We start from the raw sequence: 27184 nt of genomic DNA, 5'->3' as shown, positions 1-27184 counted from the left end.
TTTGTGCATAATAGCAATGTGCATAATGATTACATTTTACTTTAACCTCTGTGTTTTGTTGACTTTTGCTTTACCACCTTGTTGTTTGAGGTCCCACAGATCCAACTGCTGTATGTGTAATTAGTGTAATTAGTTGCAAAAATCAACCAATTTTTTCCTTGAAATATTTTTTCTTTACTTCTGATCTTATTAAAACCCAATATGTAGAAAAGTATTGAAGTGGTAACCTTTCCATTTATCATAAACTGAGCTTCATATGTAACTATGTCATCTGGGCAATGCATGAGCAAATACATATAGTTTTCCTTTGCCAAAATATCATAATAATAATAATAATATAAGATCTCTACAGTATGTTGTTTTACACAGTGATGTTCCTGTAATTCTATTTCTAACTCTCCGTTGCACCTCTTATGAACAAACTGTTATAAAACTCCAATAACAAAAATCCTAATGGACTTATTTGGGATTTGGGAAGTGTAGTGCTGCCTAAAAACTACTGTCAACACCAATCACAGATATAGAGCAAGATTGTATTTTACCATATTTTACAGCTGGGGTCTTTGAGACCACAAACAGAAGCAATTAATAATTTTCTGTAGCAGATGTCTGAAACATGGCATCACTTCAAAATCATGTTTATAAGCAATTATAAGACAATTACAAGAAGACATGAATTATTGAGCCAATAAAACAATATTAAGTATGTTTTTTGAGCTGTTAAAGAGGGTTCGAGATCTGTTGGTTTTGCTCAAAAATACACCTTATTGGTTAAGTTATCCAAATGATGCACATCATTTCTTTACACTGGTTATTATAGCATACACACAACATTATGCACAGTTGTTATACTCTAAACTCCCCTGAGTGTGATCACCTCAGTAACTGGACTAACATCAGAGTGGATTAGCGGCTGCAGGGAACAGAGAAATTGGTAATTGTATTTAAAAGAGACAAGTTTTTAGGGTTAAACACCCCTGCTGTGACCCAGCCTGTCCAACGGAGAACATTTACCCAGGCAAACAGTGGCCTCTCCCCCACCCCCACCCCCACCTCCACCCCAACACACCCTACCATAGTGGCTTGTTGCAGCCCAGGAATGAAAAGAAGAGCACTAACTCAACTCTCATCCTCTCCACCACCATCTGAGATTAAATCATGAAATCATTCAGTGTTTGTGTGGTCTTCGGTGGCTATGAGGAGAAAGGATGGACCGGGTAGAGACAGAGAGGAGGGATCCAGCTCGAGTCAGTGTGTGGGAACCACATAGGGAGAAATCCCTGGCTGATCCTGGCCAAGACACTTTGTTTTTCTCCCCTCCGCTCCCACCCTTTTCCCTCCCTCTCTTTCTCTACATCCATTTTTGGGTTTTCATTTTTATTCATAGGGTGATCGGGGTGGAGGGAAGGGTGTCAAGAAGCAGGGGGCAGTTTGTGTGTGTGTGTGTGTGTGTGTGTGTGTAGGAGGAAGGGATTGTCAGTCGGCTGATGCCAGTGGATGTAGGTGCAGGCCTCAGACCAGGCCTGCCAACAATAGCCACAGTGTTGTTTGGGTAGTTGCGTCCAGGACTCTTGGACATTCTTCCCATGTCAGTATAATCACTACTGGGAGGTAGCTCCATTACGGATTACCATATCATTAATAGTATCCATGACTTTTGTTCAAAGGCTACTTGTGTAATGTTGCCTTGTGGATGACGGCTAATCCGCTGAGCTGCAGCTGTAGGAAAGAAGAGGGGTAGATCCCACCATCAGTCTCTCTCTCTCTCTACCTCACACACACACACACACACACACACACACACACAAATATATATAGACACACTCACTACTCCACACATGCAAACACATATAGAGGCATCTCTCTGTCCAGGCCCACGGGGATCAGGCCCCTGAAAGACAGATACAAACAACAGTCAAATACAAAGTTCTCCCCATAGAGAAAAAGAAACATCCATTCTACACTTCCCAACTGATCCCCTCCTTAAAGCCAAAGACCAACCCCCTGCCTCCCCCCTTTCTATCCCCTCTCCTCCCCTATCCCTGAGTTGGCTCTCATCCTCCCATTAAAGCCCCCCGCTCTTTAGCGCAGCCCTCCTCTCAGATGGTGGGCCAGATTAGGAGGGGAACAATAACAGTTTTCAATGTAAAATGTGCATCTTGTTAGTCCTTTTTCTCTCCTCTCCTATCTTATGATGGGGAGAGAAAAGGAGAAGCGTAAGCGGCCATTCAGAAAGTTATCTGTGGGTGTCTTCTCCCCACAAATGGTGGCTTGTTCTGTGGCTGTTTTAATCCTCCTAGTTCTCAGTCTACCGCTGGATTTTAGTGGAGAATACACAACCGAGACCTATACCCCAGGGTTTCCATAGCCATTTCAGCTCAGCGTTCAGTAGATATAAAGTTTTAAATGGATGTATCTTTATGGATTTTCTTGCTGACACTAGTTTGGAATGAAAACAGAAACTTCTTGGTGCTGTCTCGTTATTGTGTAACTTCAAAGTTTTGAATTTGTTCTTACTTTATGATGATTTTAGAGCAAAAAAAGAAAAAAATTCAATTAAAATGTGATTTTAAAAAATGGTATACATTCTCTTAGCAAGAAACTCCTTATTATCCGGATCTCTTCATGAATGGCTTCTTGTCCATTGACAAATGCAACGGCAGCAGCATCACTTATCTGCAATAATATCTTTGTGAAATCAAGCATTTGTTGTAATCTCTGTGAGACTTATGGAAGCCTCTTCATATTATCTTCAGAATTAACATGAACATTACACAGAGCATGTTGAAGAAAAACTTTAGACAGAGAAGCGATGTGGCAGCACGCACACATACTTAGTTTACATCTAAAAGGTACACTTCTTATAGCAGAACGGTGGGTGGTGGTTTATAGGTTACATCATCTAAAGATGAGACTGTCTCTGTCCCAAGTTATCAGTATAAGAAGAACAGAGACTTTTGGGACTCTTCTATCCTATGATAGGAACATCTAGTGCCCCATAACCCAAAACAACGTAATCACAGGGCCTGAGGCCTTCTTTGTAAAACCATACTTTTGTCAAAGTGTCATAAATTCTATTACACCCATAAACCCCTTAGTCACCCCCAAATTCTCCCACAGAGCAGAAGGTGAGTGACATGGTAATATTAATATTTATATTCAGTATTTTTACCCCATAATTCATGTTTACTCAGAACTTTGCTATATTGTCTTTACTAAGCAAATCCACAGAAATCTTGTTCTGAATAGACAATATGTAGTGACGTTGAAGACTTTGAAGGCTTTGTCTAGATTAATGTCTCATACCAAACAAGGTAAAATTTAATCTTTCTCCTCAGAAGCAGTTTGTTTGATCGTTGCTTGAATGGATCCCAGCCCCTCCTTGGGAAGCCTGAGAGTCACCCCCGATGTTGGCATGTTAGCAGGGAGAGCTGCCAACTCTGAATGTTGCACTCTCAAGCCCTTGTTTGTTTTCCTAATGGGTATTAATGTTGGGTATAAAACAACACTCCTTTGTGTGTGTTGGCTCTGTGCTGATAGGTCAGAGGAGGCAGCAGGACTGATATTCTGCAGTAAAGTCCTATAAACTGAAACAATATGAAAAATAGTGAATCTGAATTCCACTTACTAATTTTGTCCAGAGCTTTCAACTGCATCTCATGGTCTCAGTGAATGGAGTTTAAAATTCTAATATTTAATTTGCTAATAAAGGATGAGATTGGGTAAAAAGATTTTAAATAGACTTTGAATATTAGGATTATTTTGTCATACTAGTGTTTCCAAGATCATGAATGAGCTTTCCCATTCAAATGTGGAAAAAATAGTTTGAATGAATTCATACATTTACCTGCATATACTTTTAGGAGATCACTGGGAACAATATGTAAGCATAATTGACTCAGTCACTGTTTATAAAATAGTCAGTCAATTCAAATTTATGACAACTGAAACCAGAAGATAAATTAATCTAATCTACATTAGTTTTTGCAAATTCATATGATGTAAAGCTGTTACAGTGTTGGAGTGTAAGAGAGTAAAGAAAAAAACCTCTTACTACTCCTATTGCTGCTGTGTAATAGAAATGATAACTATTTCTATTTGTTCTCAATGTTTGCAGTCTCGTCATTTTAATGAAGGTGTAAGGTGATAAGCAACATGTTTAACTTGGTAAACTGGACTCACTGCTGACTGTGTCCTGGTAATAGTATGCAACAAAAAATGTGTCTGCGATCCACATACTGTGACCAGGGATAGAGAAGAGAGTGCAGTCCAGGTCTCTTTTCATTATCAGCAAAATTCAGAATCACGAGTGCACCCTGGTGGCCTCGGGATTTAAGAAGCATCTTGTCATCACAATGTCCCCAGTCTGAGTCCCAGTGGGGACATTTGTTGAATGTCATCCCTCTCTCTTCTCATTTCCTGTCATCTCTCTACTGCTATCTACATTAAGGCAAAAAATACCCCGCAAATACTTTTAAACATTTCACAATCGCTTCAGCACTATCAAATTCTCACATGCAGAAACTGCTTTTGTTTTTTCTGATTACTTAACAATCGTGTATACACCATAAAACACTCACAAACTTATGATAATTTAGTATAATATGTATAAAGAACATTATATATATATTTTAATGATCAATCACAATCTATGGAAATATGTAAAAATGGTTGTTTTCTGGCAGCTCCATCTGTCTCATTTGATGAATGACTTGTGTTGTTTCAAACTGATTTACTGCCTTATGTGGTTGTTGTTCCATAGTCTGTGTTGTGCTGCATCATGTTCTTGGTGTCAGACATGGGTGCCCTGCTGTGAAGGTCATGGTGAGGTCAATGAGGGTATGACTGCTTCGCCCACCACCACGATGACCACTGCCCTACGATCAATCGGACTGTTAAAACACTGTAAAAACCAAAGGAAACACTCTTTAAATTTACAATATTGTTTCTTATTTTTGAAAATTGCTACAACTGTCTCTCAGCGTCTCTCCTCTCAGTGTGTGAATGTGAATTTCTTTGCTTCTGCTTTATCTTCATTTATCCTAAAGCTGCCTCCCACAAAAAAAAGCTCTTTCAGTTCAATTAAAAGCATTCAGTCACACTATCAACATTCACACGAGAAGATGTATTTGCTGGATCTCATTCAGTTTGACCGCATGCAGTCACTTGAGATGAAGTCTTCCACCCTCACTGGCTGCCAATCTCATTTCTGCTTTATTTCTTTCTCTGGATTGGTTACTGAGATCGTGACCTCAGAGGGTGACCTGTGGAGCCCCGGGGTTGCCCCTTGCTGGCCCTACGCTGGCCCCGGACGCAGCTAAATACAGAGGAGCGGCCGTCATCACACCGGACAAAAGGGCGAACATACCATGCTCGCCCCTCATGAGTCCAGCCAAGCGCACAGGGAGCACATTAGGACTTCTGGGTTTTATTTACCCTTTCTTTTTGGCCCTGCAAAGAGTTGACTGGGGCGTCAAGTTTGTCAGGTGCCTCAGCTGTGACCGTCTGACCACATCACACACACACACAGCCATTCAGATTCCCAAAGAGCTTTACGTAGCATTCTCCTGATTCACGTTGTCGGTTTTCATATTCTCCGTTCGTCACTGAAGCGTTATGTTTGAGAAAGATTTCTGGCAGGAATAAACCAGCTTCACTACAACCTAAATGCTTTCTCAAAGAAACCTTCACACGTGAATGCAGCCTCACAAGCACGAGAGTGATTGAAGCTGAAAGGACGGCTCTCCTCATTGAATCCCAAGATGGGAATTCCAATGCTGCTGGAGATCTTGAGCTCTGCTTGCAGAATAAAGGTGAAAGAGGCGAGTTAACTATGTGATGTAGGGAAATAAAAAGTGAAGTGATGACAAATGAGCGCAGTTTACAACTAAACAGGATAATTGAATTATTCCCATTTTGCAGCAAAGATAAAAGCTCTGCTTCTATTAAAGTCCTGCAGAATTTCACTCACATTATGCTTGACCTGGAATGTAGAAACAGTTTTTATGAACACATAATTTAAAGGGCTGGTTCACCCAAATTACAAACAAGCATATTTTTTCACTTATGGTACTCTAGTGATATCCAGGCATGCTGATAGAAGTAAAAGTAGCAGCACCACAATGTAAAAGTAAAAGTCCTGCATTCCAAGTTTTAACAAAATAAAAGTACAGATGTATAATCAGCAAACTATACTTATCATAATGCATAAAAAGTAAAAGTACTCAATCAATATATATACTCATTAGTGCATCAGATGTATTAACATGTAATTGGCATTTTAAGTGGTGTAGCTCATCTCATCAAAGTGAAGCTAATTTAACAGGTTTATACTCTGTTGGGGATTTAATCTTTCATAAACATATTTTATAAACTCATCAAATGTTTTATATGAAAAATATCACTTTGTGAAGTAACTAGTAACTATAGCTGACAAATAAATGAAGAGGAGTAAAAAGTACAATATTTCCATCTAGAATTTAATGGAGTCAAAGTATAAGTTGCATAAAATTGAAGTCTTCAAGTACCTCAACACTTAAAGTACTGTACTAGAGCAAATGTAGTTATTTACTCTCCGCCACTGGGGATTTTTGCTTCTGTCCTGATACAATGAAGAAAATTGAACAGCAAATCTCTTTTCAGTGAAAATGTCTGTGTTACTCTGGACAATCCAGAGATTTTGCTGTCAACCATTTTCATAGGGACTATTTCTTTGGTAGAAAGTAGTTCCAATTAAGGTTTTGAAGTTGCTTCTTAAGATGGACACATTCTGGGTTTCTATTTGGGCACTTTAAGCCAGAGAAGTACTTGACTAAAAGCATTTTTTTTTATTTTGTGTCCACTAGATTTGTTTCAGTTCTCAAACAGCAGGATTTTTATTTTTTTTTTTTTTTTTTTGGGGGGGGGCAATATGGGAATTTATGGGTTAAGACTGCAGGTTTGTTTGTATGATTATCCATAAACATTAAGAAAAGGAAAGATTGCATCAAGATTGCAGGATAGTGTGTTTTGCAAAGTGAGGTAGAAAGAGTACAGAATGTGCCACTAAACTATATTTACAGTATATTGGTTTTATAAATCTTTGTGTCCAATAAGATTAAATTTTGTATTTCGAAAAGCAATTTGAAATGGTTTTCGTTATCTCTCTCCTTCAGCTATCTAATCTTATTTTTCTATTTAATTTTTATCTTATTTCTTCATTTTGCTGTTCTGACACCTGCACCAAAACAAATCCCTTGTACACATGTACTTGGTGAATAAAGTCTGATTCTGAAAAAGATGTTGGGAATGTTGTTTTGTATATCTAGAAGTCATATGACCGATAATGGACTGTATATAAGGAAACCAGGAACAATGTCAGACATCACCCTGATGAAGGCCAGATAGCCTATAACGGCTGGTGTACTGGAGAAGAGTTGTGCTCGCTGTGCAAAACAAATGACATCAAAGTTGAGAAAGAAATAGAGTCAGAAACTTGACATCCCAACAAAAGCAAAACGTTACAAGAAAACTTTTGAAATTACATTTCTGCTGTTAATTTTTCTAAATGTAAATGAGTGCAAAATTTGGTAAATATCTTTATTAAGCGTTCTTTAACATATTCACCCAAATCTGAATAATTTATTGATGTTGTCCAACTTAATGCCATTAGTCTTTAACAAAAAGGCCTTAAATCATAAATTATGCCACTCTATTGGAGACGTCTTGTGAAATTACTCACATGGTGTTATTATTTGCCTCCTCTTTACACATACTCCCTTTATAAGCACACACAGGAACTGGAATGTATGGTGCTCTTTGTCTAACTACCATGCAAAATTACCTGATTTATCTCAAGCACTTTCCGATGTCACACTGTCTGTGCTCGTGACAAAAGTTCCCCTTGTTGTGGCGCACCAGATAACCAGACCCACCCTCATGAAACTCACAGCACCGATCTAAAACACACTCTCTCAACCTTTTGTCCCCCCAAAAACAAAGAACTGCACTTTCTCTTGGCAAATGATGCCTTAATTGTGCAAGTTAACAAGCTTGCTCTTTTTTTCCCATGAATAACAAAGAGTTTGGTCCCAGTTTGTTTCTTTTTCTTTTCTTTTTTTTGTTTCTTTAACTCTGAGCTCTTTTCTATAGTGTGTTGTTGCACGCTTGTTGGACTGTTCCCATGCTGCTCTCTACCTCCATATTTCTCAGATTGAGCGTGCTGCACACGAGAAAAAATACGAAATGTCAGAAAAAGACAAAGAGCAAGAAAAGCGATGGGTGTGACTGAAATGATGGTCCATTGTGGGATACTCTGTACAGTATTCATTATGTTTTCATTTATATCGGAGATGTCTTTGACCCTTCCCTGCTCTTGCTCCTTTAAAACACTGCCTCTTTTATTACTCTATTCATTTTTGGCTCAAATATCTCAGTTCTAAATGGAGGTTGTGTTGAATAGGACATCTCCATGGATTTGCATAATCTGATGGCATTGCTGGTGAGCACATAGAGGGTTGTGCCAAGTGCAAAAAGGTGAAGCCCTCATCCCTTGGCAGGGGGGCAGAGGAGACTGTGAAAAGTCCAACTACATTAAATATTTCTTATCTGTGTTTATCTCCAGAAGCATTTACCTTTCTCTATGAAAAACACTCATGATCAGATGACTCTGTGTCAGCTCAGTGATGTGCTCTCACCAGAATCACTCCCAGACAATCAAAAGGAATTGATATGTGTAGGGTTTTTTTTCTCCTAACAGACTCCATTCATGTCTGCTCTCTTCTTACAGTGCCCGTCATTCTTCAGACATCGCTGGTGCCAAGGCAGTAGGATGGCTGCCTCTCTCTGATGGGAAACTGTTGCTCATGTGCTGGGTTGGCTGCCAAGTTTTGGCATTATTGGTAAGGAGGAAGGGGGGAGAAGGAGAGAGGAGGTGGAGGGGAAGAGATGGGGGTGTACAGAAAGGGGGCCCTTTCAACCCTGTGAGATAGTGGTATCTGTTGTGGGAATGATCTTCATCCCTTTCCCCCCTTTTCTTAACTCCCTCTATCTCTCACTGTTTCTGTTTCTCTCACCCCCAACCCCCAACCCCCCTCCACACACACACACATTCACACTCCTGCTCTCTTTTCATGCTGGAGATCAGACGACCATCCTGAGGTGAGCCGGCAGAGATCCGATGCCACTGGAGGACTTTGATTACCAACCAGCACTGACTGTTGGATTTCTCACAGCTTGCGTACTTCTTTGGCTTCGTTCCCAAAGCTTGACTGTACCCCTCCTTCACACACACACACAGACACACACACACACAGGCAACACAAACACACTACACCATGGTAAAGGAAAGGAGATTTGCTGTTGTACTCTCAGAAGCTTAGCTAACCGTCTAAGCCTGACTTCGGTGCTCATACGGGTGCAAAGATCAAAACAGGAGCTCTCAGACACTTATGGATCCCTCTTTGGGCTACGGCAGTGTTTCTCAAGCTTTTTGGCTTGTGACCCCTTAAAGGAATAGTTCAACATTTCGTTTATTTAATCTGTACAGACGTGGAAGAAGTATTTAGATCTTTTACCTAAGTAGCAATATCACTGTGTAAAATATTCCACTACAAGTAAAAGTTCTACATTCAAATAAAAGTACAAGTGTTATCAGCAAAATATACTTGAAGTAAAATGCAGAATGACCCCATTCAGTGTTATATTGTTATATATTGTACTATTTTATTATTATTACTGATTCATTAATGTGTAACCAGCATTTTAATGTTGTGGTTGGTCGAGGTTGGGCTAGCATAAACTATTATATATACTGTTGGGTAGCTTCATCTATACAAATGCATCATTTCTTATAAACTGATGATATGTTTTGTTTGTAGAATCTTAAACTGCAAAGTAACTAGTAACTATAACTGTCAGATAACTGTAATGGAGCAAAAAAAGTACAATACTCTGAAATTTAATGGAGCTTAAAAAGTAAATACTCACAGCTAGTAAAAGTATAAATACCTCGAAATTGCATTTAAGTACAGTACTTGAGTAAATGTACTTTACCATCACTGCTGCATATGAGACTTGATAAACAAGTCCTGGACTTATTTTCAGAAAATGAAACCAGATAATTTATTCTACACAAAATTAACCTAATATTGCACTTGTTCAAAAGATTTTTAGACAAAATTAATTTTGTTAAATGAATTTTTTTCTTTTCTTGAAAAGCCCCTTTAGAACCTATAAGATAAAATAAGATCAGCTGTATTGATCCCACACAGGGAAATTGTGTTACAAGTTGTTACAACAGCAGAAGTACGAGAACAGATGCACAGATAAGTAACTTAAGAAACTTTTAAAAACTAGAACATTTATTTCCAGTGATGAATAATTTTTCAAAAGAGCAGATTGTTAATGTTCAGCATGTGATATTAATGCGAAAGACAAACATTCTCAAGCTTTACCACTGCAGCTCAGTTTACATGACAATAAGTGATTTGGAGTCCTTTTTTTATCCGTGCTCAATTTATTATTATTCATGTGATGTGCTGCGGCTGAATCTTTCTCATCTGGCTGAACATGAGTCTTTTTTTTCCTGTTTAGAGTCAGGATTTAAACCAATATTGGGGCTGTAGGGATCCAAGTATTCCTTCAAAGCCCTTTCTCTTTTATCATATTGTCACTTTTTCCATCTGCATGGACACTGTCTTTCATTTCTTTCATTTGCTCTCTTGTTGCTTGTCTTTTTAGTCAGGGGCTGGTTAATGTGGGTTTATCCAACCATCCAGGCGATTAATGCAGGCTTATCCATGCATCTGTCATCTACCCATCCACCCAGAAACAATCCTTTCATCCATCATATCTGTCCATACATGTCAGCACACATATGCGGACACCTACAACACACCTTGCTTGTTGTCTTTTAGTATTTGCTTAAGTTGACACAGTAGAGAGATATGTGCAATGATTTCAGCTTTGCTTCTTAAAGGAAAACTGGGAGAAAAGGTGTTTTCTTGAACTCCTCTCAGAGAGAAACTTTGATTTCATGGTGTTGATTATTTTTCTTCGCAATCACTCAAGGATAAAGCACAAGGACGCAGAGATTGTTCCCCTTTCAGATGCACCACAATGGGGCTACTTGGTTTAAAAAAAAGACAACAAGGAGTTTCCCCCCACTGCTCTCTTTTTTAACTTCTCTTTTTACAATCCAACACTATACATCTTACTTAAAGAAAGACAGAAGGGGCCTGGAAGCAATTTAATACATTTATTGAGATGCTGCAGCCACATATAGCAGACACAAGCTTGGCAAAAACAATTCTCTTTTGATCAGAGTAATTCCTTATTCTGTGGGAGGCAAAAAGTTATTTCTATCAGTAACTATATGGCTTTCCTTTAGAAAGTGAGAGGAAAGTTTAAACACTTAGGAGCTCACCGATCTCACAGATTTAATGTAATGCTGCTCTCTAGGTTCTATATTTGAATGAAGAAACAAAACATTTTACAAGTAAATAAGCAACAACTTTTAACCAGGTTGGCTCTATCTTCCCTGCATAACTTCCCTCTTTCTTCCTGATGAATAGTCAACCTCATTTCCCTAAACACAGTGAAATAGTAAAACTTGGCTAAAGTTCACAAGGAGGACAACTTTTATCCTGTTTTGACACTTTCTTCTTTGAGATCCTAGAAATGCATCTTTTTTATACAAAACACATCACAATTACTTTCCTTCATTATGAAACTGTGTACATTCAGTAATGCCTTGTATGAAAATCTTGACTTATTTTCCCTTATTAGGTCCAAAAAATTGTTTTGTGTTCAGTAACAGATTTGAATTTTAAGGAAGGGGGAGTGTTTGGTGAATCAATGGTTTTGTTAACTGCAGGTTTGTTTAAGTCAGGAGTGGGTGGCCCAGTGGGAATCAGGCTCATGTCTGCCCCCTGGAACCTGCTATGACACCCATTAAACCCACAGATCAGCCTTAAACAGGCCAGTGGACAAACAGGAAAAAAAGTGGTAGTGCACCACAAATAGTGAGCCTTTTGGAGTTTTTGATAAAGTTTGAGCCCAGTCTGCCTTGGCAAAATAATTTTACTTTAACTTTATTATGACAAATTACTCTAAACAGTTATATTTTACTAGGCTACATTTGTTTCATATGATATGAAAGATATGAAAGCTCTTGTTTAGCTGTCAGTTCATTTTCTACTCAACAACTTGTGTAGGGCAAAATCACAAAATCACTATAAATTCGCTGAAGACTGAACATTTTAAAACATCTTTTCACAAAGTTGCACTTGGAAATGTTTTCTCTCGCTCCTTATCTTTTTTCCCCAAGCACTTTATTCTTACAGGAACATGATTGTAATAGCTTGTAATTTTGGAGGTCTTTACGCACGAGCGTAAATGATGTGACAAAACAAGCTGCGTTTTACTCAGAAATATTTATTCACAACATGTACAAGATCTATTTCCATAATCACAAATATATAAATTAAAACAACAACAAAACATAGCAAAACTATTTACATGGCGTGTTGCGCACTGTGCAAACTAAACGTGTTGTGTGTGTGACCGATGAAGTTGAAATAGTGGTGATCGAGTCCCTGCACCGGTGACAAGTATCCACCGTGTTGCTGTGTGTGCGCAGAGAGCGGCACTGTTGGGTACGAGATGCCCGGGCTGCGTGCCGAGCTGTGCCAGGAGAAGTGTCCCGGCGGACTCTGCTGGTACACGGAGTCAGAGGGACTGTGGCTTTGGTGCTCCGGAGAGGAGTGCAGCTGGCTGAGGTAGTCAGACGGGTCTGGCATCGCGCCGACGGAGCCGAACACAGGCTCAGTGACCACACGGGACTTGGACTGTAAGAAGGCGAGGATCCGTGCGTACTTGATGTCTTTGGTTTCAGCCCTGTCCTCTGTGGTCAGGTAGTGCACCAGGTTCTTCATGCACTCGTGGTATCCGTAGTGGAAGTAGTTTGCAAACTCAGCCAGCAATTCACCTGGAATGAATGAAAGTAAGCAGTGATTACAACCCAGCCGATATGAAATCATAAACAAGTCTGACGCAACGGGTTTTTGTGGTCTGTTTCCGGTGCGTAAAGCTGGACTTTCAACAAAATGTATAAATATAAGTGAGGTTACACAAAACATTACATAAATACACATATAACACGTATTTATACCAAATTAGCAATGTAGAAATTTCCCCACAATTTATCAACAGAAATGTGGGGTCGGGATGCGTAAAGTGTCAGAGCTCTGTGAAACGGTTACTCACCTTTTTCTCTGCCACGGGGGAAATCTGCTGAGTGCAGCGCTCGCAGGTACTGAACTGTCATTTCCAAGATTTCAGCCTTCTCCAATTTTCCAGAATTCTACCAAAACATAAAAAATCCAACATTATAAAATGTTTGACTGCAAATATTACATAACCATAAACATTCGCTGATGTCTTCCTAATTATCAATATTGTATAATAAATAAGAAATATCTAACACAACATATACATTACAAATTTTACAATACCTGTTTTGCCAGTGCCATTGGTACTGTTTTTCCTAATTCGTTAAGGCAACGATTAATGCGGTCCCGTCTTCGTTTCTCAATGACTTTGTGAGAGATCGGAGTTCTCTGTAGAAACAGGGAGAGAGACAACATGAGCACACAAAGTAATGCAGTACAACTCATTTACAGCTATTCTGTCAGTCAGAAACACGAAAATACAACAGTCAGGAAGGTATGAATAAAAATAAATAGAATGTATGCAGCGACGAAATATTCTGGAAACTTGATGATGAGATCTATAACTCCCGGAGAGTTTTGCGCGCCGCGCGCTGTGCTGCTCCAGAGCGCGCGGCGGGCATCTGCGCTCCGGGCAGTTTCTATAACTCTGAGGCCTTATTGGAAATGTTTGAAATCTCTTTTAGTAAATTCAGCGTGCTGTAAACGTTTGTAACCAAATTAATTACACTATAATTGCCAAATATTCCGTAAGTGATAGACTATGTTCAGTAGTGCGCCATAGTTATCCTGTAACGCGTGCCACAGTGGACAATAGATTTCCCCTCCACTACCACGAAAATGACTTCCAAGTTGTAGTTAAACAATATTTGATGTAAATACTGAAAGACAAAATTCCACAAAGTAACTCAAAAGTGTATAAAAAATGCCGCGTTGCCAACATAGTTAAGTCCTCATAATGCAGAGCGCACATGGAGCGCGTACCTTCCTGTCTTTCATTTTAGATGCCATCGACGAGTTTCTGACAAACTTGTTAAAAAATCAGTTCAGCTGGAAGTTGGAGGGATGTGTTGCTCTGGCAGGAGATGAAGCAGACTGAGGTTTGAGGGGAAAGATGGTCCTTATAAAGGGATCGTCCAAGAGACTCTGGCATTCATGGTGTAAATTATTCCATGGGATTAGAGCCATGCATTGGGTAAATGTGTGCATTTAGGATCAGTTAAAGAAATAGTAAAAATCTAAAGCCATGGGCTAGCAGGGGGGCAAACCTGCTTTGTTAATCCACGTGGCTGTTCAAAAGACACGTGATTACTTTCGGAATATTATTTGCATAGTAACAACCCAGGCGGGAAATAAGAAGTGAGCGTTGGTATCGCCTGATCCGGCGGGGCGCACTGTGCGCACTGAAAACAAAGCCGGCGAAAAAAGAAACCCTCTTTCTTCCAACTCGCGTTTCTCACACGATCGCCAGTTTACAAATCCCAGCAAGCGATCTTAACTCTCATCCAAGCCCGGTCCGAGTTTTAAGGCCTGTCCAGTGTCATTAGAGTAATTAAGTAAGCCTTTAATAGGCTGTTCCGCCAAGTTCAGGGGAGATCTTTTGGAGACGGAGTCCCCCCGTTTGTTCTCGGCGTTTCTCACACGACTTGGTGACACGTCCATCTTTTATGAGAGATGGCAAGCTTTTTGTTTACATTCTTTATTTTGTTGGACTCCTCGGCAGGTGTGTGATTAGCCCTGGCACACGAGCGTCGTCTGCGTCAAGGCCAGCGTCTCCAGCAGCCTCTGGCACACGAGGGTTACCCACCACTGGAGACTCTTTGGAGAGGCTCAATTTGTATCCTATTATCCTATAAGAAAATGTCTATTCAGTCGAATGAATAGTTTCATTGGCCTAAATTTTAATAATGCTGTGAAAGAAAGGGAGAAATAAAGAAGAATGCAGCTGGTGTGAACGCGCATTATTCCCCGTCACCTGCAAGATGGGTAGCCTGGAGACCCCTATTCATTTGCCTAATTTCGGTCAACTTAACAAACTTTGGGAGAAATTATACTGCCATTGTTATGAAGGGTGAAGCTTTCTGATCGAATTAACAGCATGTTTTGATCCGGTAAATGTCATTAGAAAGAAAGAAACAATCGCGTTTAAAGGGGCCTGGGTAATGCGCCAAGTGGAGACGCCAAAGCGCAAACTGCACAAAGGGTGCTAGTAAATGCCACAGGGGACTTTTGTACCCTCACATTGCTGAAGTTTTTCCCCCCAAACAAAGGGCATTATTTTATACTTGAATACATTTCATACAACAATTGGCTGTTTTCTTCAAACATATTTTCACAGCAAGGTTAACAACAGGTTTATTGTGTGCGCTCCTCACAGATTCAAACCGCTCTCATGCGCCAAAACAGTTTGCTCCGATTCTTTTTTTTCCACTGAGAACGTTTTAATCTCGAAACTTTCACCGTGCTTGGATATATTTGATCCTGTGAGCGATGTCGAAGAATAAAAAGCAGCGGAGATCGAGAAAGAAAGGCTCACAAGACATCTGAAGCGTTTGGAGAGTTTTTTGAGCACCATGGAGAGAAAAGCGCGAGCGAGCGGGACGGGGGCATAAAATCCAATTACTTGAATGTGCAGTTTTAACACTTTTTATGTGTTTGTCCTTTGAAATATGGAGGGACTTGTGTGCTGTTGCTTTTTCAAAAACTGAATTAAACACTGGAAGTTTTTGCTGACCGAATTTGTAACGCCAAGTGTTGCGTCAGAACGAGGCCAAATGATGCGTCAGGATTTATTATACTACTGTGATGTGAAAATTGTATTTCCGTGTTAAAATATTTTGGTAAATGGTCTGGCATCTATCTGATTGTATAAATATACGTTTATATATATATTTATATTTATAGTTCTGAGTTAATCATTTGTCAAGTCACTAGGCTACATATCCGCATTTTTACATTATATTTTTTGTATGTATATTTTGGCAACTTGCTGTGTACTCAACCCGGTCATGAAGGGCTCTTAATGGAAAGAACTACAGTGGTTTATAGGTTATAAAAGGAAAACCACAGCATAACCACAAACAATCACTTTAGTAACAATATGCTGCAACAGGAAATACAGAGTTTTAAGGCTTAGGATTCACTGCTGTGAGACCTTATAGAAACACTGTGGGAATAACCGATATTTTGTCCTTTTTGTATTTCCTGCAGATAGATCTCCTGGCCACAGCACCTGATTGAATAAAACCGGGATATGAATCCCTTTTACTTTCAATATTGCCATTTTCGATGCATTATTCCCTCTGTGTACATTCAGACTGGTCCTGTTATTAGTGTGTGGTGTCGCTTAGGTCTTTAGTTTATGGAAAATATCGTAAACCAAAACACAGCAGTCAGTTTAATGTATCACTGTTTAGCTATTTTCCATGCAGCCCAGCAGCAAGAAAATATTCATATTAAAATGATTTAGATCCGTTAAAGGTACAACTGAACCGAAATCAATCACGTGACAGCAGTGACATCTGCGTGAACATGAAACAACTGCTGACCACCACAGCATCACAACTGTTTGATATTTCGCAAATAGTTGCAGCACTAACAGAATATTCTGTAATTAGAATGAATTAACGTATTGCACATGTTTTTATCACTAACGTTTACTGTTGTAGCCAAATCCTGCATTTTTTACATTTATTTATTTTTTGTTCAATAGAGAAGCTTTTGTTTCTGCATGAAAAAAACAAAACAAACAAACAAACAAAACTTATTGGCCTATTGCAAACTCCCCCACACATGCACACACACACACACACACACACACACACACATTCCTCTAGAATATGACTGTGGACTAAACAGTGTGTCTGATCAGTGAATTAGAGGTGACTTTGTCGTCCTTTCGTTTATGTTTAATCCCCGGTGGTATCTCTATAACGTCTGTACACCGGCCCGTTACAGGAAAACATAAACAAGCCTCCAGCCGCGCCTAATTTGTGACAGCAGCTCAGTGTGCAGCAGCAGCAGCAGCAGCCTGTGTGGACTCTGTGTGTGTTGTCAGGCGCTGCGCTGTGACCCGTGGTGACCTCTGAGGGTCCCGGACACAATCCTTTGGCTTGGTGCGCCACCCTCAGCCTGAACTGCAGCAGTTCACACGGTCCCCATTGAGCCCGTGGAAATGATCTAAGCTGAGTTCAGACAACATGGTTCAGCAGCTACAGGCCCCTTTGAAAAACAAATACAGCGGCAACAGAGGCTGAAGTTTTACTCATTAAAGCTTGTAACCATGAGAGGGGAAAACTATTATATATCACTATAAACTCCTTAAGTAATTACAGGGATATCACAATGATTTTGTATCTTGGGAGATGAAAAAAGGAACAATATAAACCCATTCACAGGAATAATGCTTTACAATATGAAATACCAAAAGATTTCTTAAAACTCACTATTTTACCACTGACTCCTGATAAACGCATGTTTAGCAGGGCTGTTTGCAACACTGCAATTTGTCTGAAAGGATTTAAAGTCTTTAAAAATGTGTTTATAAATAAATGCTGGCCCTGTAAAGCTCTGTCATCTCTTTTAAAGCACAAAACGGCTCCCTCCGGTGGTACACTTTGGAAACTGCATTGGGCTGTTCACTGGAAGAGATTTTAGAGATAAGGAGCTTCAGTCAGACTAGAACCACCTGGAGAAGAAGCGCGGAACAAGAGATTAAGGCTTCTCCAGGTGGTTCAAGGTCTTCCTCTGTTTCTCTTGCCTTGAGGGTTCCATGTTAATGCCTGTTTGATGATTGATTTATTTTGTCTTCTGAGTGTGTGGCCTATCCAGCTCATCTTCCTTCTCCTAATTTGAAGTTCTACAGGTTCTTGCTTGGTGCGCTCCCACAGGCTGATGTTGCTGATAGTGTCTGGCCAGTAGACTCCCAGGAGGCTGTAGTTTGTTGAGTATGTTGGTGGTAATTTTCCATGTTTCGGATCTGTACAACAGAATGGATTTGATGTTAAAACAATTCAGTTTGGTGCAAGGTTTTTTGTTTTCCAGATGTTATTTAGGCTTTGACAGCTTCCTCCGTTCCTCCGTCCACAGTAATTATGCTTCCAAGGTATGTAACGCTGTCTGACTCCTATAGTTGGTTATGATCTATGATTATTGGTGCATTGTTCTTGTTATTGATTCTCATGACTTTTGTTTTGGATGTGTTAATCTTAAGCTTGTGTATGATTTGTCCTGCACCTGTTGGTGAGTTTGTGCAAGTAGTGCTATATCGTCAGCAAAATCTAGATCCTCTAGCTGTTCGGCCAGGCTCCACTGTATGCCGGTTCTGCTGTTGTTGGTAACTTGGTTCATGATCCAGTCTATGCAGAGGAGGAAGAGGAAGGGTGAGAGCAAACATACCTGTCGCACGCCAGTCAGGACCTCGAAGGCCTCTGATGGGCATCCTTCATGAAGGACTCGACATAGCATCCCTCAGTAGGTGCTCTTATTGATGCTGATGCACTTCGGTAGGATGCCATAGTGCGCCACCAGTTTCCAAAGTGTCTCACGAGCAGGTTTGGAGATGGAGGAATCTCTGCTGTCTGTTGAGCTGCTCTCTAAAGTGTTCAGTCCATCTCTGAAGTTGATCTTCTTGGTTGTGAGGAGTGTACCTTTAGTGTCCTTAATGTGTACTTGTGCTTGTTTGAATTTGCTGGTGAGCTTGTTTGTGGTTAGATAAAGTTCCTTCAGATAGTTTTTTCCTGCTGCATCCTCTGCCTGCTGTGCTAAATCCTCGGTGTACTTGTTTTTGTCCCTTCTGACACTTGTCTTAACTGCCTTGTTTGCTGCTGCATATTCTTTTTGTGCTGCTGCCTTCTTTGTTCTAGTTTTACTTCTATTTAGTACATCCTTTTTTCTTTCTCTCATTCACTTTCTTGTGTGTTTAGGGTTTGCTTTTGTTTTTTTTTTGTTTTTTAGCTGAGCAGTGGTCAGGTTTTATCTTCATGATGACCCTCTGCAGAAATTTATAATATGAGTACTTCATCGTGAGGGTACTCCAGATTAAGACAGTACATGGTTCCATTAGCATATCTACTACCACAGCCACGTTGAAGATTTCAAGAGGAAAAGCATCACGCAAAGGCTGTTCCAGACTTCAAAGGTATTTATTTTGCCATTAACTGTTCAGCATATATTATTCAAATATAACTTTTTGCAGGACATCATGGGCTATTTGAATATGTCTGCTGCTGTAATGACATAAATGGATATAAGACCATAAAGCCAATGAAAAAGTAAAATGGAATTAATTCATCTATAACATTGTATTCATTTTCAACACAAAAACCTGTATGGATTCTTCACACATGCAGCCCAAGGCCTCGGAGAAAATAAAATAGGTGTATAAGCCAAGCCTTTATACACTAATTAAGACAAAAGCAGAACTATTTACATTTTTAGCCTCATCTTTAGTGTCCACTCCACTTTTTTAGTGGTGCCAGATAGCGAGCAAGTGGCTGTGGTGTTGGTGTAGAGAGAGAGAGAGAGAGAGAGAGAGAGAGAGAGAGAGAGAGAAGCAGTGGTCGAGTGAGCTAGAGAATGAATAGAGAGAGAGGGTCTTGCTAGATAAAACAGTAAAAACAGTTATGTCCTTACATCCTTTTCCTCTAATCTTTTCCTTTTTTGTGAAATAATGGATAATTTTACATATTTGGTCTTTACACAGTTAAATAAACAAAACCATCTTGAGAAGTTTAGAGGAGTAATGTCTCTTTGGTGAAACTGCTAACAACTTAAAGACATCTGAAATGGGACAAGGGGCCAGTGGGGAAAGAAGTATTAAGATCCTTTACTTAAGGAAAAGTAATAAAGTACAGAAGTATTTTCAGCAAAATTTACTTAAAGTATCGAAAGTGAAATTACTGTACCATTTCATAGTGTTTATGTAGATTATTGGATAATTGTTACTGATAGTAGTAGCTTAGTGGCTGCTGTTGCAACTGGATGAGGTGTATCTAATTGTAACTTTTCTGTTGGGCAGTTCAATCTCTGACAGTGCAAATGCCCCAATTTTATAACGATAATTCTGGCTATAGTTGGGTCCTAAAAACCTTATTTTCTTAAAACAAGTGAAAAATATGTTGGTGCAGTTACTTCAACTTGTTTTTAATTCAAATGAAACTGTCTAAAGAACTGAATATCTTGAAACAAGAAAGTATAAGGCGTGTCGCTGCAATATAATTCTAAAAATTAAACTTCATTTTAGGAAATACTTGAAACTTTAACACTACTACTGGAAACAGTACTTTTCTGTTAAGGTAGTAGTAATAATACTAGCAACTAAAGCTCTTAAATACATGTAGTAGAGTTGAAAGTACATTGTTTCCGTAATTCATAATTTCAGTAAGCATCACAGGACCCCTCAGATTTATTTTGGGACCCTTTGGAGGGGTCTGACCCCTAGGTTGGAAACCACTGGACTAAACTAATGGTGGTGGAAGAAGAAAAAAGTAGCAATTTGTCTTCTGTCACTAATCTACTGCATGTTACTTTTCACCAGCATGCACCGGATATAATGCACATATTGTATGTTGTATGTGTTCAACCATAATTGACCAATGACAGCTGGCCTCTCAGAGTTTGAGCAAAGCAACACTTGTGGTCGCCCCCGATTGGCTGAGAGCTGCACCATAAACAAAACGCAGACCGCCGCTGCCGCTTGCTCAAGAATCAGGATTTAAAGTCTCCGCATCTGCTGCCGCTCACAGGTCAGTAGAAACAAGCCCACCCGCTGCCTCAAGTATTCAATCTTTCATTAGCTTCGACTGTCTCGTATGTTATTTTGATGCTTTAACGAGCCCTCGGGAAAAATAAAGTGCTCTTCGCTTATTGTTGCCTTAAAATATACAGAGTCAAGCCACGTTTTGTATCCTTTCTCCACATTATTATCTTAATTTCCGTTTATCTCATAGCCTAATGTTCACATCGGCAGCACGGTCAGTCAGTGCGTTCCTCTCTCCTATCTGTCGGTGTCACAGAGAACCCCGTGTATGAAGTGGATCCTATAAAAATAATAAAAGATATGGACACGTAGCGTCAGGGCTGATTGTGTGTAAAATGATACTTTGTTTTGAAACGTTTTGTCTAATCTCCGACTGGCCTACTTTGTATGTAACTGCACACTGATAGTTAGTTAATAAGATAAGATTATATGGAGTGTAAAAGGGGAACAATGTCACCATCATCGAGCGCATGTCGTGGCATCCCCGCCATGTAAACTTATTTCTGTATGTGTCTGACCCGGTAACCGCAAACCAGTCCGCCTTAGCGCACTTAAATGAGGAAGTCACAACAGCACATTGAGGAGGAGACTTTATAAGTGGTTTTTCAGGTTTTAGCCCGCACCCAGTGAGTTGTATTCATTTCCATACAATATTAAATTCTATTAGCAAACTCTTGAAACAGTGAACATGAAGTTTGAAGTAATTTCATTTTAGGCATGGTTACATTATCATTATGAAGTATTTTAGACAGTGTAGACTTTTCAAATTAATCTGCATTATAGCCTGACCAGGACTGGATTTCTTTCTAAAGATGATACCAATATCAATATTTGAGAAATCTGACAACAATATCAGCCAATGTTCTTTTTTTATGTACCATAAATAGTTTAAAAAAATGACAATCTCCTGTTTTATGCAAGAATATAGAGTTGCAAAGTGGGAGAAGTTAGTGGTTCTGTGAGTATTTATTTCTTTAAACAATATCCTAAATGTTACTTAACATAGAAACACAGGACTCTCCTGGGTGATGTAACAACACTGTAGGTTTATCTTATGGCCACCAGTTTGAATTATTTCAACCTTGTTTCTGAGAAATCATGTTTTGTTAGTCAGTTTGGCATGGCAGGCAAGTATTGAATAAACAAGGATATTAGATTGTTTTTCAAAAAACTACTGTCCTTATCTAAACATATGAAGCGAGCCATGAGACATACTGTTGAACAAGGCTCAGTTCCAAGGCTGTATTTTTAGTTATTAGCGTAGTTACCAATGTCTATGAGATTTTAAATGAGGTTTTCTTACTCCTGGAACAAAACCCGGAAGTTCGGATTTCACTGTGGCTCTCTATTTCTTGGTCGGTAACAGTTGCCAGGCAACCAGGGGAGACTCCATGAAGTTACTGGCCCCAACCGAGAAATAGTGCAGCACATAACCCCCTGTAAAACAGCAAATTGTCTTTTTTACACTTTGTTTTTTGTGCAGATGAAACAAACAAGATACATAGTGTTAATTAGTTTTGGAGGTGCTGGTAGGCAGATTGTGTTACCTTTGGACAGAGCCAGGCTGTTTCCTCCTGTTTTCAGTCTTCATGCTAAGCTAAGCTAATCTTCTGCTGGCTGTAGTTTCATATTTAGTGTACAGACATGAGTGTCTATCTAACTCTTGGCAAGAAAGCAAATAAGCGTAATACCCAAAATGTTGAACTATTCCTTTAAAAAAACTTTAACTAAACTTGTCAGTGCTCTCAGGTGGACATTTTATTAGAGAGTTAACAGTAGATAAATGACAGGACAGGAGGGGAGAGAGAAAGATGGGGAATGGCATGCAACAAAAGACTTAGGCGCTCATATTTTTGGCACATCTGTACTATCATTTCTTGTTACTTGTTCTTGTTACTTTTTACTTATATCTGCACTTAAACTGTGTTACTACACAAAGATAATGTAACACTGACAAAAATGAATGCAGACTTGTTGTTTACTGGGATGGATTACCCAACTCAAGCAGTTTTTTTAACCCTTTGAGAAATAAATGGAAACAATTGGCTTTCTGAACAGTAGCAAAAGTACATTAAAACATCTCCAACTTAGCTTGCAAACACATTGCTATGGTTCTTCAAGCTACACTGCATACATTAGAGAGACGACCGTTATTCAGATCAGAGGTCAGACTGCTTCTGTAATTTCCTCTTAAAGCCGAGTCACACAACAGAAACTCGCAGACTGGAAGTCACAGTCAGATGATGCTCAGAAACTTTTTGTATTATGAACAAGTTTGGGAGCCCCAACCTGCTCTAAAATGAAGTAAAGGATGTTGAAGCAGATATTAACTGAACATTTAAATCAGTCAGTCATCACATGGGATGATAGTAAAGTGACCATGCAGACTCTGTCATGTGTTTTTGCCCTTGAGTACAGGAGCAGCTTTCATTAGAGCAAACAGAGGGACACTTTGTGGTTTTGTGATTTAGTTTTACTGACTGACTGTCGTCACTTTGCTTTGGACATTTGAGAACACCAGTAACAGCCTGTTTGCCTGATGTTTACACAACAGTCAAGAGCAGCCCTGACATGGGGCCTTTTTAAAGCAGGAATTTCAGCTAGAAACATCATCCCACCAACTTTTCCTGATGTCACTGACTGACTAATTGAATTTAAAAGAATCATGTGAGAGCAGTGAAGTTGAGCATCTGGCTTAACAAACCAGCCTCAAATTATCATGCTTCTGCATGGAGCGTTAACAGAAGAATGAATTACTGTTTCTCCCAAATGATTTTCCAGTGGGACATCTTGGAAAATATCATCCAGTTAAAAGAAATCATCCCATTCTGGGAAAATAATGTGCAGTTAAAAAAAGTAATTCACCCCAGAATATGATGATGGAAAGCTCGAACCATTTTGTATATTTCAGCTCATCCAGTCAACAATGTAGTCCTGCTTCATATTACTTTTATTGAGTGTAATGTTTGTTCAGGTGCTTATAGTTTACTGGGGTAACACCAAAAGTACCTCTTCTTTTCATCTAGCATGGCTACTGAAAAACTAGCCTATATCTTTGCACACCTGTGACAGGTGAGTTATAGATAAAACGATTAGTTGATTAATCAATGAGCTAATCAACAGAATGATAATCGGCAACTATTTTGATAATTAATTGTTATTTTTCAAGCAAGAATGGCAAACATTCTCTAGTTCCAGCTGCCCCTCAGTTGTGAGGATTTGCTGCTTTTCTTTGGATTATGTGATAGTAAACTCAATATTTTGGGGTTTTGGAATGTTGGTTGGACAAAACAAGCAATAAGACGTCATGCTAGGTTTAAGGTACTGTGATTGTGGCATTTCTCACTACTTTCATAAAAATGTTATAGACTAAATGATTAATCAAGAAAGTAATCAGCAAATGTGTCTATAATGAAAATAATTGTTGCAGCCTAGTTGTATGGCAGCAGAACTTGAATAAAAGTGAAAAACTAGCAGTAAGTAAATACAGTGTGCTGGAGTTTTTCAATTTATTCAAAGTCACTACAACACCTCAGAGGAAGAGCAAAAGGCTTAAAGGTACCCTGTTTAGTTTCTGACCACTAGTAGCTCTATGGAGCAATGTTTGTATGAGTGGTTCCCCACTTTGTTCATGCACACAAGGTCGTGATACATGTTCCTGCTGATGGTTTCATGCTATTTCGCTAATGGACAGTTTGTGGTGGTGATGCATAAAGAAGTGTAGCAATGCAACCACGAATGCACTATGTTAAAATGTAAAAAAAATAAAAATAAATCAGCTTTGCAAATGTTTTATGAGGAAGGAAATGCATTCGACACATTTGTGAGGATACGCACAATGTGTTTTTGTGACAAAATGAATCTAAGCAAAATTTTTGTTTAAGAAGAAAAATCCAAAGGGCACCTTTTAAGTTTGATTGGATGAGTTTCAAAATGACAGTATGTTTTCTTTGACCTGCAGTGTAGAGGTTATGTGTCCTGATGCTGTGCTGGTAGCTGTTGACGGGTGTGTGACCTTTGTTCCACTTTACAAATCCCATCCTCCACCCTCCTTTCCCCATATATTTCTCCACTGTGAGACCACGTGACTGGGAGTGTGCAATTTTATCAGGGAGGTCGGGACCTGCAGTCTTGAGCCTGGTTGTCTTGTGCAAGGTCAGCCTTTGTGTCCTAAAACCAGGGTTAAATGTGACTGGAGGAGGATGGACACGAGTCAGGCAGAGGGTTATAGCTGATGAAAGAAGTCACACTGAAACCATCCAGCAGCCGTGCAGTGATAGGCAGTCGTCACCATATTTCTCTGTGACTTGTTGCTGCGTGTTATCTGGCCCGCCACATTCAGCACATGTGCACTGGGAGGGTTTAAATAGTCTCTTCTTGTTCATGCTTTTACAACTTGCGTTTAGAGTGTTGCTCATCCGCCATACTAATCATGAAAAAGAGGCCCATCGGTTGCCTTGGATCATCCTCACACACAAGAATATATTGACTCATCTGTTTAGATGACTTCCCTCTGGGTGTACTCTATTATCTGCAAATCCATTGAATTATCAATGAGGTATTGACAGCTGGATTGAAGCAGATCCAACAACGAGATCCAATAAGTCATTAACATGTGAATTTCAGATGTCAACATTTTGCATTTTTAGAACAGAATCAATAGTGAACCACTGTATGTGCTTCTACTTGTGTACAAATCAGTTAGTTGTATTCAAGTTTGAAGAAATTTAGACTGCACCCGCTTGTCCTGTTGTAATGTGCCTGGGGTTTTTTTGTTGTTGTTTTTTTCAAGTTTCATAGGAGTCATTTGAAGACGTTTGGTTTCAGGTTGGAAAAATGGTCATGTACTTCCTCTTTAGTGAGCTATATTAAGCAGAAAATCTGAAACAATCATTGACATACAACACGGATGTGGAGGAGCCATTGATTTACAGATTACCATGACAACAGGGCTGCAACCAACGATCATTTTTGTCATCCATTAATCTAAAAAAATGAATGTTCTCAGTTTCTCATTTTAATGAAATCCTTTTCACATTATAACAAGATATTTTTATGTCATATAATCTTATGTCATTTATGACATTTTTTTCTCTCTTCATACCTAATGATTCCACCTACAAGAAACATTTCTTGCTATAACAATATATAATTTTAACTTGTTATATCACAAAACCTTCTCGTTATTATACAGATTCTCATTAAAACAAGGCACATTTCTCCCTCTAACATGAGTTGGTATGTTGTTATAACCATAAACTTCCACATGTTGTTTAAATTACCAAAATGTCCAGTCTATGCCTAAATTGAAGACACTGTAGCCTACTAACCCATTATTTATACCTGCTTATCCTGTGCAGGTTATAGTCCAAGACGCAAAGATACTCTGTTAACAATCACATAAGACAAAAGTTCTCACTTAGTTACTGTTGCTACGCCTGTCAAGCTTTCCATTCTTGCACAGCATAGGCAGTTTACAAGATTTACCTTCTTGGTAATTTTTGAAACAATGGATCCTTGTTTTCAAATGGAGTTAGACAATAAGCAGCTTTTCATTCCCACCCGGCGTTTATCGATTTTGCCAGATATAAGGATAAATGTCTGGCGGATTTTATCAGCTGTAGCTAGCTTACGTTAGCTCCATGAGTTGGTTGAAAACACTGTTTCTGGGTGACTTTTTAATGTTTCCAGCCGACTCGTTTGAACATGAGAATCTGGTAAACCATATGCACATGATGGCTACATGCATGACACCGTACTAAAAGACTGAGGCTAAAGCTAAATGTCCCAGGAAACAGCACTGTTCTTGTATTACAGTGTAGAGCTCGTTAGTCCTAGTAATATATGTATGAAAAGAAAAAAATTAAGATCAGACTATTATGTCGTTCTTACATATGATGTGCTTCTTCGCTTTGAAAGTTGCTAATGTAGGTTGTAAGCTACTTAGCTGGACATGCTAATGATCTAATGAATCTTACATTAGCGCAGACAAACGCTGTTTAGTACATTTCTCAGATTTTTGTGCTTTGGTTTTAGAAGGTCTAAAAAGGCACCGCCCTCCAAACTCTCTAAATGTTGAGTATCTCTCTTACTACAGCCCCATGTATCGATTAATCTACTAATTGTAGTTAATCCTCCAGTGATAAGGTTGTAATAATGACCTTAAATCATCTGACCTGACGCTCAACACTTGAACGACGAGCTGCTCGCTATCACA

The 27184-nt window shown here is 39.3% G+C and overlaps 2 protein-coding genes across 3 annotated transcripts in view; one reads left to right on the top strand and one right to left on the bottom strand.

Moving 5' to 3' along the window:
• Positions 1 to 12055: 12055 nt before the first annotated feature.
• Positions 12056 to 14354, bottom strand: helt (helt bHLH transcription factor). The gene is made up of 4 exons (XM_044189158.1): positions 14193 to 14354; positions 13494 to 13598; positions 13246 to 13342; positions 12056 to 12967 (listed from the first exon to the last, which is right to left on the bottom strand). Exons 1-4 carry the CDS (start codon positions 14217 to 14219, stop codon positions 12495 to 12497), a joined length of 702 nt encoding a protein of 233 aa, XP_044045093.1. The 5' UTR covers positions 14220 to 14354; the 3' UTR covers positions 12056 to 12494.
• A 6456-nt stretch (positions 14355 to 20810) lies between these two features.
• Positions 20811 to 27184, top strand: part of acsl1a (acyl-CoA synthetase long chain family member 1a) — a 24698-nt gene continuing 18324 nt past the window's right edge. The window contains exon 1 of one of the 2 annotated variants that reach the window (XM_044189143.1): positions 20811 to 20953. The gene's annotated coding sequence lies outside the window, so the exon portion shown is untranslated. The remainder of the gene's footprint in view (positions 20954 to 27184) is intronic. The other variant, XM_044189146.1, reaches the window with a different exon arrangement.

Source organism: Siniperca chuatsi, linkage group LG3 (genome assembly GCF_020085105.1).
Source record: "Siniperca chuatsi isolate FFG_IHB_CAS linkage group LG3, ASM2008510v1, whole genome shotgun sequence".
Classification (NCBI taxonomy): Eukaryota; Metazoa; Chordata; class Actinopteri; order Centrarchiformes; family Sinipercidae; genus Siniperca; species Siniperca chuatsi.
This window is presented reverse-complemented; position numbering and strand designations above follow the sequence as displayed.

Coding starts and splice junctions, on each gene's coding strand:
- helt (XM_044189158.1), bottom strand. CDS start 14,219: ATGGCATCTAAAATGAAAGACAGGAAG. Junction 13,599..14,192: donor CTAAAATGAAAGACAGGAAG/GTACGCGCTCCA, acceptor CTGTTTCTACAG/AGAACTCCGATCTCTCACAA. Junction 12,968..13,245: donor CCCCCGTGGCAGAGAAAAAG/GTGAGTAACCGT, acceptor CATTCATTCCAG/GTGAATTGCTGGCTGAGTTT.